General features: G+C 31.0%; 1 protein-coding gene across 1 annotated transcript; it reads right to left on the minus strand.

Annotated features, from left to right (window-relative positions):
* Window positions 1-2,715: 2,715 nt before the first annotated feature.
* On the minus strand, window positions 2,716-4,054 carry LOC102619939 (uncharacterized). Its single transcript, XM_006489701.2, has 4 exons — window positions 3,951-4,054; window positions 3,717-3,839; window positions 3,429-3,590; window positions 2,716-3,310 (listed from the first exon to the last, which is right to left on the minus strand). Exons 1-4 carry the CDS (start codon window positions 4,052-4,054, stop codon window positions 2,716-2,718), a joined length of 984 nt encoding a protein of 327 aa, XP_006489764.2.
* Window positions 4,055-12,761: the final 8,707 nt, after the last annotated feature.

Genomic DNA, 12,761 nt, shown 5'->3' on the forward strand with positions numbered 1-12,761 from the left:
AGTAGTGTTTGGTTGGTGGGTTTAGTCAAACAAGTTATAACCATCTTCAATCTTCATCATCAATTCATAATTTATTTGTGCTTTTTAGAAATAAAAAAAGGTTTTTGATTCTATCAAACTTAACAAGCTTTGTTAAAACAAATGTTTCTGTACTTGCAAGCTTAGATAGAGGAAATTAGTTGAGGCTGAGGCTTTTAGTAAACAACATTATGCATCATCTAATTTTATTAATTATTGCGCATTATTTGATCATTTGACGATGTTCGGATTATGGTACTTTTGAAGTATCATAATTAAACCTATTATTTGAATTATAATCATATAAATAAAGTAAAATTGTTAGTGTATAATGAGTAATTTCATTTAGGATGAGAAATGAAAAAAAAAATTGCATCATTAGTGAAAATGAAAAGATTGGAGTGATGATGATATAAGGCAAGTATAGCTTGAACAAGTCATTGGCGCATAATTAGATTGATGAAAAAGATTATTATTCACAATATATGATTAGAGAAAGACATGAAAGTTGAAACTTTGCCCCAACCTTTTTGTTAAGATTTCAGCCACTTAAATAGAAGATTGAAAAGATTAAAACAAAAGAAAAGTATTATCTCAATTCACCAATCTTTCTTGTAAGAAGGAATCCAACCCATCCATGATGAGGGGAGGGAAAAAGGAAGTCTTTAAGAGGATGCTTCGAAAATGTCATTACAACAATCATTGACTAGGGTGGTGTAAATTACTGGATACTTGATGGTGATACTTCGAGTTCATAATTACGATATAATATAACTATATGCTTCACCCTCAACATTGAACTATTACAAATAATAAAGTTACATGTATATATTTTCATGCTTTGCTTATGAAGGTTTAAAGAAAATTAAAACAAATTAAGAAATAATAGTTAAAATAGGACTAGCGAATTAGATGTTTACCAATGACATACAAGATTCTCATGATTTTATTTAAAAATAATTAGGTCCATGAAATTTCAAGTTAGTGCCTTATAATTGTATTCTATAAGTCATCTAGAATAAGAGAAATAGAGAATGTGCTATGTATTCTCTGTTTCTGTCATACTTTGAAGCAATATGAACATAATAATTGTATCAACCTATGAACCATTTAAAACTAACATATGAAAATAATATTCAAGTCCCTCGTGTGTGTTAATGAAAATTAGATTAGTTCGGGGCCTACATATTCAGATTGCACCATATTTAATCGATTTAGACAGTGCATTTGTAATGTGTCATTAACCATGTTTCACTTATTTTTATCCCGGACAGTTGTTGAAATAGATCTAGTCATTGTCATATGAGCAAAAACTACAGTCAGTGGACCGTTCCAAATGGAAAAAATTAGGCCAAGGACAAGGAGAGTCCTCCTAATTTACTATTCATGTTACAATAAAACGATAACATTATCTATATTATGATGTTATCATTTTTATCTTTCTACTATCTTACTACTGTTCAAATAACATTTTCCTATTCTTTTTATTTTTTTATGTAAGCTTCAGTTATGCTATTATGCTCCACTAGGATTTTATTTTCAGTAAAACATCAACAAGATGGAGGCCAAAGTAAGTGCTAAATTACTAAAGAGCCCATAGATATCATAGTTTTGGCATTACCTTCTTGTAGAGTCTCATCAGTTCTTTATTTGGATTTTCAATCAGATTTTGGTCCCCCATGTGTCATTATTTCACCAATAAAACTTTAATTTTATTTTCCAACTTTTAATGATTCATTGTGGATAAAAAGGGGCCTGTAGACTACAATTAGAATGATTGATCCTTGGTAACATTTTCATAAAAATACAATCAAACCGGCATTTATTGAATTGATCCAGTTTGAAGTAATTGCCATCATTTATGAAACTTTTTATGAAAAAATGCAAACTATTATACAAATCAGAATCCACAGTCGGACTAATTTGATTACATTCAGTGTATATTCCTTTTCCTATTTTTTATTAGGAAGTCAGTGATGAAGAAGAATCAATAGTGTAAATAATTAGTAATATATTAAATATAAAAAATTAAATCTGTTCTTAAGCTACATGGACAGTAGGTCCAAATGTGCCCAAACTGCCAAACAAGAAGGGCACCGCCATTTTATCTTTGGCTTGATGGTTCATTCATGAATTTTGCCTCTTTCTTCTTCCTTTCCTTTCCTTTTTTTTTTTTTTTTTTTGGAAGTTTTCAATTATGATTAGTGTTATAATTTGATGCTTGGCTAGTTTCCCATTTCAGAATTTAGCAGCCTTATAATCTAATTTCAGAATCTTTTCCATATTCAGTCTAAAGAAAGATACATATCCAATTTTGATATAATGGTCACACCATTGACAATATTTAAATCTGATTACATAGTTGGCTTCTTGACCTACTTTTCATCCCCGCTCTTTTGATTGGGAAAAAAGAAAAGAAAAACTCCGTACTCAACAGTAAAACACCATCATTTACATTCTGTTGGAGGCTTGATGGAATTTGATGAGCATATAATTAAATCAATTATATAGAAGAAAAAATTGGTAATTAATGATATTCATAAGGGATCAAAGGACCCCAATAATAATACTACAGCTATGCTGCAACAGAAACAGCATATCTAAGCATTTATTCTAAATTACTTATAACATATATTATATACAAAGAAAAAAAAATCATGTTTTAATATATAATATAAATTCAAATAATTAATTCTACTAAAATTTTGAAGAATATTGGCTATCATACCTTTTTCTGATAGTCCTATTATTATCAGAGAAACTTCTAAATGTCTTTTTGTGATCACCGTTATTTAATTTTTTAGGACTAATAGCAGCGAGCTTTGAACAAATTCCCCCGAATAAACCATTTGATTCTTCATTTTCATCATCATCAACATCAAGTAAAGATCCTGATTCTTCAACCGGAAGGCTATCCCAAAGATGAAACCCTTGGAAACTATTGTCTTTATCAGCAATAGGCATCTCTTCTTGAATACCTCCTAGCGAATATTTTGTTCCGGCTGCAGCTTTTGAGGGTGATGAGTGTTCTTGTTTGTTCAATTGATCATTAACATCATTCCATGTAATTGATGAATTTGTGGTACTGTATGATCCGAATGATGAACGCGATGCTTCGGATGAAGATGGCGAATAAGTTGATGAGGAAGGAGAAGCCGTTGCACTTCCGAATCCTTGGATTTCATTTGTTATTCTTAATGCTTTTAATCTAGCTTCTTTGAGAGTTTGTCCTCCTCCTAATAACTTCAGTATATTTTCAGCTCTCTTTTGCATGTTAGCACCCCAATTGAACCTATAACACGATTGTTGTAGAAATTGTTTTAGCGGCATACATATGCACACGCTGTATAAGATTTTTAAAAACTCGGCGCAGTTCAGATCCAGCATTAGAATAATAAAGCAACACTCACCCTTTTTCATCGATGTAAACAAAAGTTCCAAGCTCTTGGAGTATAGCCGTATCGCATTGAAATTCTATTGCAAAATCCTCAGCACCATGAGTTAGTAAGAACTCAAGAAGTACCAATGTTTTATAGGATTGCCTCCAAAGCTTCCAATCGATGCAATATAACCTGCAGCATTTTATAATTTGAATTGCCAAAAAAAAAAAAAAAATTGTGAACATAATAATAATAATAATCACAATACAAAAATCTTTGAAATGAATCAATCATAATTTGCATTTTTCTATAAGCTACCTTCTGTGTAGAACATCAACAATTCGCCAGTAATCATCTACATCGCAAGATGCCTCGGCTAGTTTAGTCATTGTTTTTGCATCAGGGCCCAATGGATCATTGTTTGTTGCTTCTTCTGCCAGCCTTCAAATTAATATGATCATGGCGATGAAATGTTAATGATAAAGAAAGTGAAATTATAGATACTTCAATAATATTTCTAAATGTTTTGAATGAAATTAATTAAAGACTCACAATTCTGCTTCAGAAACATCAGTGAAGGCAAGCCTAGCAGTTTTGTATTTCTCTTGAAGATAACCAGACGCTTGTTTCTTAATCTGATTTATCAGGGTCTCCATCCTAAAATCTCCTTAAATTATTGTGAATTTTTTAGACTATAAATTATTTTGGAAGTATAATTTTGATTAATGCAAGCAATGTTCCTCCAATTCTCCATGCTCAGGTTTTGGAGCAGTTATTGTAAGGGATTAAATAGATGATGAATAGTATAATTTGACCGTATTTTATTATTTTTCAATAAAAATAAACAAGAAAAAAAATGCTTGGTAAAACTCAAAATTAGGACCTACAAACAATCATGCCCGTGGATTTTGGGTGCTTGAGGTTTTGTGGATCCGATAACTTATCAATGTTTCCTAAGTTGATGGCTTCCATTTTAAAGTAATTTTTTTCCTTGAGTAGTGATACACATCCCAAATTTTTTAATTTAAAAAGTTATCCTAAATGATGTGTCATTAATTGAGTGGTTGATAATTTTTTACAAGATCCAAGTGAATTAATTGTATTATTTCACCAACCAATTGATAAATGACACATCATTTGGGATAAAAAAATTTGGAATGTGTAGCATTATTCTTTTTCCTTTATTTACTAAAAAAATAGGTTTAGGATCATCTCCATATTTTTCTCTACTTACCTTCATAATCTTTTTTTAAAAAAAAGTTTGATCGTAAATAAAGTGAAAAGATAAATATAAAACTCAATATTAACCAACTAGAAAAAAAAAAGACAAAGATTATTATTTCCTAACAAATAATAGCCGTCTTAATCGAGGACCATATTTTTTTACATGAAATCTAAGATTTGCGACAAAATTGTTTACAATTCATTTTGATGTAATTATAGTTTTTATAACATTCTATAAGTCACATTTATATTAATTTTTTTTTTTGTTTGAACCACGAGGTGGTCCTGAGTGGGCCCCAAAGTGGTGACTCTATATGAGAGCGGGGCTTGAACCCCGATCTCTCTTAAGGAGTGAGAGTGCCGAACTACTCACACCAACTAACTTTAATTAGTCACATTTTTATGGGAGCTGCTACCTTACGTTTAACGTAAGGTACAGTAGGGATGGCAAAAATCCCCACGGGGACGGGTACCCTCGGGGATTTTCCCCATTTGGGGAGGGTACGGGGATAATTTTATACCCAATTTTTTTTTCGGGGAGGGGATGGGGAAAATTTTTTACCCAACTTTTTATTTGGGGAGGGGACGGGGATGAGGTGGAATCCCCATCCCCTACCCATTTCCCCATTTTAATTTTTAATTTTATTTTTATTTTTAAAATTACTAATAAATAAATAACAAAATTATAAATATTGTTAAAAATAATAAATATCAAAATAGTTGTATGTTGGGAAAGTGGTCACCCTTTGCCGGGAATTAGTTGAAGTGTATTAATTGAAGTTTTCACCAACTGTTTATTGCTTTGATTATACTGGTAGTAGTTCTTCTACTAGATCTACAAGGGATTCTTATAAGAAAGTAACCAAATGGATGACAGGTTTTGATGATTATGTAAACAATGGAGATTGTGCAGTTGTTGCAGATGAATTAGATTCATATTTGGATGAGAAAGTTATATCTCGGATGGAAGATTTTAATATTTTGAGTTGGTGGAAGACAAATGCTAATAGGTATCCTACATTAGCTCGAATTGCTAGAGATATTTTGGCAATTCCAATTACAACAGTTGCTTCTGAATTAGTTTTTAACACCAGTGGTAGAGTTGTGAGCCCATACCGTAACAAACTTCATCCAAGCACATTGGAGGCCTTAATGTGCTGTCAAAGTTGGTTACGAGCTTACAATAGCGGTATGAGTTTATTTTAATATGATTAATTTAAAATCGAAAATAAAAAAATGTATTAAACTATTAGTTATTCGGGGACCGGGGAGCCTCGGGGATCCCCTGTTATTATTCGGGGAGGGGATGGGGATTCTCTCAAGCAATTCTGACGGGGACGGGGAGGGGACGGGGACATATGCAAAATATCGGGGATGGGTATGGGGAGATTGGTCCCCTCCCCTCCCCTCCCCATTGCCATCCCTAAGGTACAGCCCCCTCACACAGCTGGATCTCATTGGGATTCGTTCCTCAGCTGTGTGAGGGGGCTGTACCTTACGTTAAACGTAAGGTAGGCCAACCCCATTTTTATTATTAATTGAAGTATTATATAATCAAAATTAAACATATTTGTATTGTGTATTCATCCAATCAATGTTGTTAAATCATTTGTAATTATTCAGAAGGGCCATTGAGAAGAGAGTCTTACATGGGCCGGACTATTCGCCTCTTGCCAAGTGTGGATTGGGAGACGGGAGACCCGTCTTTAGTGCACTAATTGGATGAGGCTCACCACCCAATTAAAAAATTTAATTTAATTAATGATAAATGAGCTCAATTTGGTTCGGTTTAGTTCCGCCGGTTCTCAAGCCTGCATGCTTCATTTTCGGTTCAGTTTAATTTTGAATTGAAAACTAAATTAAATCAAAAAGTTATCTGAAACAATATAAATTCATAGTTTCTTTGAAATAATTGAAAATTTACAGTTTCTTATCAATATCGAAATAAACCAAATCTAGCAATTCGGCTAACCAGCTAGCTTGGCTTGATCTTTTTTTCTTTGACCAAACCTAACATTGATTTTATACCGTGAACACATTTGAACCAGAAATTTATGTTATGGTGAAAAATGTCAAACCGTAATCAATGACATTCTCTGTGGTAAAATCCGACAACTTTGATAGTCAGATACACACTCCATTCTATAAGTTATAATCTTGTCTGATAAGTATTTTTATGCAAAATCATTCCCTATTTTGATCTACATACTCATTTCATTAGGAAAACATGAGAAATTATCTATTAATGATATCGGTATAAAAGAAAATTATCAAAAACTGTTATCAAAATAAGAGTTTGAGATAGACAAACTAATCATCTTATGTCAAGTGTGGATCTTATGACTCAAACTTAGTATTATTTGAGTGGGGAACACCCAACCCATAATTAAATGGATGGAGTTGACCACCCTATTAAAAATTAAATTTATATTAATGCCAAGTGAACCTATTTAGTTCGGTTCAGTTCAATTGAATTTAGTTTTTTAATTATCTTTGTCCACTCCTAATATATAGAATTATCATAAATTCATTTCAACCAATTCATATTCACATTCACCTTACTATCAAATGGCAAACCACAATGTATGAGAACCATACACTCAATTCATTAATAAAAATGACATTATCTGAATAGATATTTGTATAAAAGAAAATTATTAAGAAATATCATTAAAATGAGAGACTCAATTACCTTATGCGCCAAGCGTGAAATTCAAAACTCAATGTTGGCATAATTTGGGTGGAACACACCATATAATAAAATGAGTGGACCCCACCACACTATTAAAAATTAAATTTATATAAATGCTAAGTGAACCAAGTTCGTTTGATTTAGTTCGGTTTGGTTCAATCCAATTTTTAATTTTCTTTGACCACTCCTAATATATAGAATTATCATTAACTCATTTCAACGAATTCATATTCACATAACTATCAAAATGACAAACCACAATTTACGATAACCATACACTCAATTCATTAATAAAAATGATAAATTAACTAAATAGATATATGTATAAAAGAAAATTAATAAGAAATGTCATTAAAGTGAGAGACTCAATCACTTTTTACGCCAAGTGTGAATCTCGGGATTCAAAATTAGTATTACTTGAGTGGAACATACCATATAATTAAATGAGGGAACCCCACAACATTATTAAAAGTTAAATTTATATAAATGCCAAGTGAACCAATTTGATTCATTTCAATTCGGTTCGGTTCGGTTCAATTCGATTTTTTAATTTTCTTTGTCCACTCCTAATATATAGAATTATCATTAACTCATTTCAACCAATTCATATTTACATTACTATCAAAATGGCAAACCACAATTTATGGGAACCATACACTCAATTTATTAGTAAAAATGACAAACTAGCTAAATAGATATTTGTATAAAGAAAATTATTAAGAAATGTCATCAAAGTGAGAGACTCAAACACTTTATATGTTAAGTGTGAATCTCGAGACTCAAAATTGGTATTACTTGGGTGTAACACATCCTTCGATTAGATAAGTCGACCCCACCGCACTATTAAAAATTAAATTTACATAAACACAAGTGAATCAATTTGGTCGATTGGGCTCGATTTTTTTTTTTTTTAATAATTTTAGTTTTCCACTCCTAACCTATAGAATTATCATAAACTCATTTTAACCATATATTGACACTACTATTAAAATGGCAAACCACAACTTTAATATAGCAAGTAAAACATTCAAAAAGAACTTATTGATGACAGTCAGAATGTACATTGGAATAATTTTTGTGTTATATTAAACATATACAATGTACTATTATAATCTTGTTGAACTAGTGAAGTTCTCAAGTCTGCAGCACAACTCTACAACAGTAAACACACAAATGATTGTATATTACTTCCATTGTCGAAGATATATAGCATCCAAATTTTTATGACTTTTAAGAATTTTCACTAACCATGCATCAAAATCAAATCACATCTTCCAGAATCGAATACAAAACAAACAGAAAAACTTTATTACTAATGACTGAATAACAAAGTAACGACTCTGACACCAACACGAAAACAACATGTAACAACAATAGCAATGACACCATTGACTCAAAAACAGCAAACTGATAATTCTAAGGTTTTCTTCTGTTTTGTTTTTTTTTAAATTTAATTTAAAGAACATTGACCCGAATGCATCCTGAATCTGCAAATAATCCTTGAGGATTTTAACGACCTAGGGTCAAATCAAGATTGATGCCACCACCAGTGTTGTTGTAATTCCCCTCTTCACCAAAATCCAGGTCAATTACATCTGGAACTGGGACAGCAGCAGCAGCAGCAGCAGCAGGAGGTTGATTCCGCTGAGCAGCTCTAGGCCTAGCAGCAGGCCTGGCCATGTTAACACGAGGAGCGAAATTTTGTCGGCGCCGGACGGGACCACCTGCACCAACTGGTTGAATCGGTCGTGCCTGTATAACAGTATGAGTAGTCCTAATGGCAACTGGTGGCACTGCAGGGGCCGAGAATGATGGAGGGAGTGCAAAAGTAAGTCTCCTTTGAGCTTGAGGTGCTGCTGCTGCTGCTGCTTGGTTCTGAGCACGCACGTTGTTGTTGTTCTGAAAATTCATGAGCTCATCTGATCCTCGGATGTGCACATCATAGTGGTTTATGAGAGCCTCAGTGTTAGAGAAGGCTCGGTGACATATTACACACTGCTCTTGAACTCGGTTTGGACCACGGCTGGAACCAATGGGGTTTGCTCCTGATGAGTTCATGCCACAGCCAGACATGGTGATGAGTGAAGAGAGGTAGGCAAAGAAAAAAAGAAAAGCAACAGGAAATGAGAAGTTGGTAAGTGATGAAAGGAAGAGGTGGTGATGCGTTTTATAGTGGATTTTAATCATTTTGGTTAGAAAAGGGTTACCTGACAATTAATGTTCTATGTTATACATTTATGGTATATGAAAACCTTGTTTGAATTGTCCTTCTCATATGTTAATATATGTATATCTACACCCTTATACCATTTTTTATGGTAAAAAATTAATAAATAGTCATTATATATATTTATTTATATATTTTCATTCATTAACGCACATATAGTAGTGAGGCTCAAACACGAGAGCTCGAGAGCTGAGTTTTTGGAAGCCATTCCTTAGTCCTTACAACCTTAGTCCTTATAACCGGACCTAGACCTACATGTTGTTCATTAGAGATTTGAAGATATTAAGTCAACATGCAAAAGGATTGATTGTTTATATCTCTTATCAGTTAGTCTTTATAACAAATTTAGAAGATAAATTTTCAAAACAATAGCTCCATTTATACATATACCACAAATAGAAAATTATTTATAACTTAATAAGTAAGATGTCGCGACGTTCATTAATTTTCTTAATTCAAAACAACCAATTTCAGATAATACTCAGGCAAAATTAAAAAAATAAAAAGGTGATTTTCGTATATTTTAAGTTAAAAAATCCAGAAAGTTATTACTTACCAATAAAAGATAATATGCATGTGGGAATAACGTATGATATTATGTTATTTAACCGTAAGTGGTGTTCTAAATAACGCCTGTCTATGGGTCCAACTCATACTTAGAATTGAGTTTACGAGTTGATGGTTGCCCTATGCATGACAAAAGATTATTCTGAAGGGGTTTCTTCTTGTATTGACTTAGGACCCTTTTGTTAATTTTCTGAAGTATGAAATTTTATTAATTTTATATTTTTTTAAAATTTGCTTCTCTATTTTTGTAACTTATATCTTATTTTCAGACATTTAGATCCGAATAGAAAGAGTAAAGTTTTGTGAGTTTTATCTAAATGAGAAAATGTCTGAATGAGAAGTAAATATTATATTCCAAAAAATCTTTATAAAATATACTTATTTCTTAAATTATAAAACCTAATCTTTTTTATTTTAATTTATAAGGACAAAAATTTAAATAATAATTGTTAAGATGACTTTTAATTTATAAAAACAAATAAGATGTCATTTATGTTTAGATATATATATATATATATATAAACAAACATGTCATTCAGATATTTATATTCGGACCCATTCAAATTTCATATTGTTGAGATTTTAGATTAAAAAAAAACAAATGCTACCTTAGATTTTCACAGAATTTACGTGTTGTTCAACAAAGACTTGATGATATCAAGAATGCAAAATAATTAAATGTTTATATCTATTATCAGTTAGATTTTATGAAAAATTTAAAGAATAACTCTCATGTGTTATGACAATAGTAGCATTTATGCATGAAACACTAGTGAAACTTTTTTTAAAACTCAATAAATAAATTTTTTTCGTCTCATTCATTATATATATTTTTAATTCCAAATCAACTAATTCCCTATAACACCTTAGGAAAATTTAGTAAAAAAATCTGAAAAGTTATTACAACCAAAGGTTAATCAAGTATGGCAAATAAGGCGGGCCCGGCCCGATTAAGCACGAGCTCGGGAAAAGCGGGGCCCTTATTTGTATTATTGTATAGCGTAAGCTTTTTTGAAGACCAAATTTTTAAATATATGTTTTTAATAATTAAAAAAGTAGAAAAACATTAAAATTATAAGCCTTTTTAGTGGCCATTAATATAAATTGGACCTAAAAATTTTAGTTATAAATAGGTGCAATTTATAATTAAAAATGGATGTATTTAAAAAATTTTAAAATGAAAATTTGATAAGATGAATGACGAGCCATGCTAACTAAAGATTAAGAGTAATGATATTTGACTTCCTCAATTTACCTCACTAGCCCTACTTTGTAATTAATATGATTTATTCTAGATTTATTTTTATTGAAAAATAGAAAATAATAAAAAAATACGTTTTCTTCTATATATATTAATTTCTCGTCTCTTACATCACTATTATTTTTCTAATTGATTGAAAATTGAATCAAATATTTAATCAAATCCCAAAATGAAATTAAATAACATCTAAGTTGTCACACAAAATCCAAATTAATATAATAAATAACAATAAAATCACTACTTTTTCATAAAATTTAAGAAAACCCACAATTCAAATGATCATATCTTGGTGCAGGTGACGAAAAAAATGATGAAGAAGACAAGTGGTTAGTGGTGGTAATATTGATGAACTTATTGTTGATGAAAATATGTGGTGAGATTTATGGTTAGTCTACAGAGAGGTTGGGGGGGGGGGTAAAAACAAATAAAAATGAAATAAGAATATATATATATATATATATATATATATATATATATATATATATATATATATATATATTTTAGTACGGATAATTTTGAAAAATAATAAGAAAATTTATAAAATTAAGACACGTAAGATAATTTGAGGGATCAAATATCATTACTCTAAGATTAATAAATAGGCCCTAACTCTTTTTCATGGAAGCCTAGGCCTAGCCTCGCCTTGCCCCAATCCAAGTCTAATCTTTTAAAGTCCGAGTCTCGCCTCGAGCTGGGCTAAGGTAGGTTGAGCCCGAACTTTTCTATCGTCCTTCACATGAGGTTAATTGTAGTATGGTATTCAATAATTTTAAATTCATAAGCAGTGTGGATTGATGGTTATAATAGGTTTGCAATCAAAAGTAATTTCATATTATGCTAAATTTTATTTATCTAAACTCAAGTCATTAGTTTATTGGGTCAAAAATCAAGAGTTGAGGATTAGTTGCCTCAAACTTGTATATACAATTAAGAATTACACTATTGTTTCATGTGATAATAAAATTACAGAAACTGATTTACATGTGATAAGGGGGTGTTAAGAAGATAATCCCACATATCTATTGAAAATATCAACATAGTTATTACGCTAGCTTCTAAATATATAAGTTGTTTACATCCTTTACAGCTAAAGATTACAATAAAAAAATGTAAAAGTAATTACCTTTTACCTTTTTTTTTAATAAAAGAAGACAGGAGGTGGATAAAACTCAAATTAATTTTTAACTTATCATTTTCCCGAGATTCAAACTCAAGTGGTCAAACAAAGAAAACCCGGCGAAGTTTCTAGAGACAAAAAGTGATTATATATCTATAGGCAAAGCTTTTTAATATAATCATTCTACTTATATATATTTATAATCAAGTGTAGGTTTGATTGAATATGACTTAACCTTTTAATGTTGACAGGTTGCGATTTATTAAGTTTGAAAA

Source organism: Citrus sinensis, chromosome 1 (genome assembly GCF_022201045.2).
Source record: "Citrus sinensis cultivar Valencia sweet orange chromosome 1, DVS_A1.0, whole genome shotgun sequence".
In the NCBI taxonomy this organism is placed as follows: Eukaryota; Viridiplantae; Streptophyta; class Magnoliopsida; order Sapindales; family Rutaceae; genus Citrus; species Citrus sinensis.